At 56.5% G+C, this 2,500-nt stretch overlaps 1 protein-coding gene across 3 annotated transcripts in view; it reads right to left on the bottom strand.

The window, feature by feature from the left end:
* tal1 (T-cell acute lymphocytic leukemia 1) overlaps positions 1–2,500 on the bottom strand; it is a 7,262-nt gene that overhangs the window by 1,374 nt on the left and 3,388 nt on the right. For all 3 annotated transcript variants that reach the window (XM_079751663.1, XM_079751661.1, XM_079751662.1), the window contains one exon: positions 1–744. This exon is cut by the window's left edge and continues 1,374 nt beyond it. In XM_079751663.1, the coding sequence (XP_079607789.1) occupies positions 230–744 (515 nt within the window). In that variant the 3' untranslated portion in view covers positions 1–229. The remainder of the gene's footprint in view (positions 745–2,500) is intronic.

Below are 2,500 nucleotides of genomic sequence, written 5' to 3' on the forward strand. Positions count from 1 at the left end.
TCCGCGCCGCGGCCGATGCTAATCTACTTTGAAGGCTCGAGGGTTCTTCAAACGTGTCCGAGGTCAACGCTCCGACGTTCAGCGCAGCACCTTGAACCCCCCCCCCCCCGCGCTCAACGCCGCCAGACCGGGCGCCAGTCAGCCAGCCATCTTTTTTCCTCGCTCACGGCCATCCCCTGCCCCTTTCAGGGGCCTCCGGTCCGCCGTCTGCATTCGCCGGCGGCCGCCATCATCGCCGCCCGGATCCATCCAAGGGCCGCCCGTTGCGCCTGAGGTCCCTGGCGGACATGTGCAGTGGGGGCCCTCGGCTGGCCCCTAGAGTCCTGGGGGCCGCCGGCGGTGAATCCTGATCCTCGGTGAAGCTCTCGGGGCTGCCCTCCCCGTCCCCGTCGGGCAGGCTCCCGCAGCTGGAGCCGGGCGACATGGTGTCCAGGAGGTCCTCCCGGCTCAGGCCCCCCGCCGTGCCGTCGGGGCCCTGCACGGGGCACCCGTCGCGGGGCCCCACCATTAGCCCCGTGTCGCCGTCGCCCGGGTTCCGCCCTCCATCCTGGTCCTCTAGCAGGTTGGACAGGAAGCTGATATACTTCATGGCCAGCCGCAGGATCTCGTTCTTGCTGAGCTTCTTGTCCGGCGGGTGGGTGGGGATAAGCTTGCGGAGCTCGGCGAACGCCCCGTTGACGTTCTGCTGGCGCCAGCGCTCGCGGCTGTTGGTGAAGATGCGGCGCACGATCTTGGGCTGGCCGGCTGGAGGGAGGAGAGGGGACAGGGGGGGGGGGGGGGGTCGGGAGACGCACAGTGAGTTGCAGGGAGCAAGGAGAGACGAGGGAGAGAGGAAGGAGAGACGAGGGAGAGAGGAAGGAGAGAGGAAGGAGAGAGGAAGGAGAGAGGAAGGAGAGAGGAAGGAGAAACGAGGGAGAGAGGAAGGAGAGAGGAAGGAGAGAGGAAGGAGAGAGGAAGGAGAGACGAGGGAGAGATGAAGGAGAGAGGAAGGAGAGAGGAAGGAGATACGAAGGAGAGAGGAAGGAGAGAGGAAGGAGAGACGAGGGAGAGATGAAGGAGAGAGGAAGGAGAGAGGAAGGAGAGAGCAAGGAGAGACGAGGGAGAGATGAAGGAGAGAGGAAGGAGAGAGGAAGGAGATAGGAAGGAGAGGGATGACGGAGAGGGAAGTGGGGATTGAAAAGTAGGCATTCGAGGGATGGAGTAGTGGTTGGAGGAGGGGATCCGGGGTACAGGTAGGTGGGAGACGATCGGTGAGTTAAAGGGAGGAAGGAGAGGGTGAGGAGAGAGGAAGGAGGGGAAGGAAGAGGAGGGAAGAGGGGATTGACATGTAGGCTTTCGAGGAGAAGAGGAGGAAATGGAAGAGGAGAGGTTACAGGGGGTTGGGAGACAGGAAGGAGAGAGGAAGGAGAGGGAAGGAGAGAGTAAGGAGATAGGAAGGAGATAAGAAGCCGATAGGAAGGAGAGAGTAAGGCAAGAGGAAGGAGAGAGGAAGGAGATAAGAAGGCGATAGGAAGGAGAGAGTAAGTAGATAGGAAGGCGAGAGGTAGGCAAGAGGAAGGAGAGAGGAAGGTGAGAGGAAGGCGAGAGGAAGGCGAGAGGAAGGCGATAGGAAGGAGAGGGAGGAAGAGGAGGGAAGAGGGGATAGACATGTAGGCTTTCGAGGAGAAGAGGAGGAGATGGAGCAGGGAATCGGGGAGAGGGAGGCGGCGGGGGAGGACGTGGAAGGGGAGAAGGAGTAGGAGGAGAAGAAGAGGAGGAAGGGGAGGAGGAGAGGAAAGGAGAGGAGAGGAAAGGAGGACACACAAGCTGATGCACATGGAGATGGAACTCAAAACTTTGATTTTGGATGAAAGAATATGAGAAATGAAAAAAGAGCCTCAGAGGCGTCAGAAACAAGATGGCGCTACGTGAAAAAAATTGCTCTCGATATGATTTCAAATCGTAGTTACATTATTTATGTTTACTCTATGGTGCCTTTACACCATGGAGTTAATAGTTTATCATGAACACGGTGTCATATCGGACTTATCCGGTGAATGTCAGTTATAATAACTCATTTGTTTGCTGAATACTGCCAAATACATCGATATGGAAATATGTGTTGTTTCTAGGGTTTGAAATACATTTATTTGATTTAAATATTCTATTTTTTTTCCTATTTTCTCACCATATTCTGAAATATATCGGCATCGGACCAACCACCAAAATTGAGGAATAAGTCATGACGATTCCTGGAATACGGTGTTATAATGTCACGTGATCTTATAAACGATGCAAAATGCAGACGCAGGTAACGTTCAAAACCAACCGCCCGCCTCCCGCCCCCCATCCACGCTGTGTTCCTGTCTATAGTGCTGCCCTTGGAACACACCCAGACTATCTTAATCCTCCAGCCCATGCTGCAGTAGAAACCCTGGCATGGGGACTGGAGGGCTGCAGCCCACCCCTCCTCCCTCCCAGCCTTCCACCCCCAGCCTCCATCCCCCGGTGTGACAGGGAG

The sequence above is a fragment of the Pollachius pollachius genome, assembly GCF_949987615.1.
Source record: "Pollachius pollachius genome assembly, chromosome: 14".
Taxonomy (NCBI): domain Eukaryota; kingdom Metazoa; phylum Chordata; class Actinopteri; order Gadiformes; family Gadidae; genus Pollachius; species Pollachius pollachius.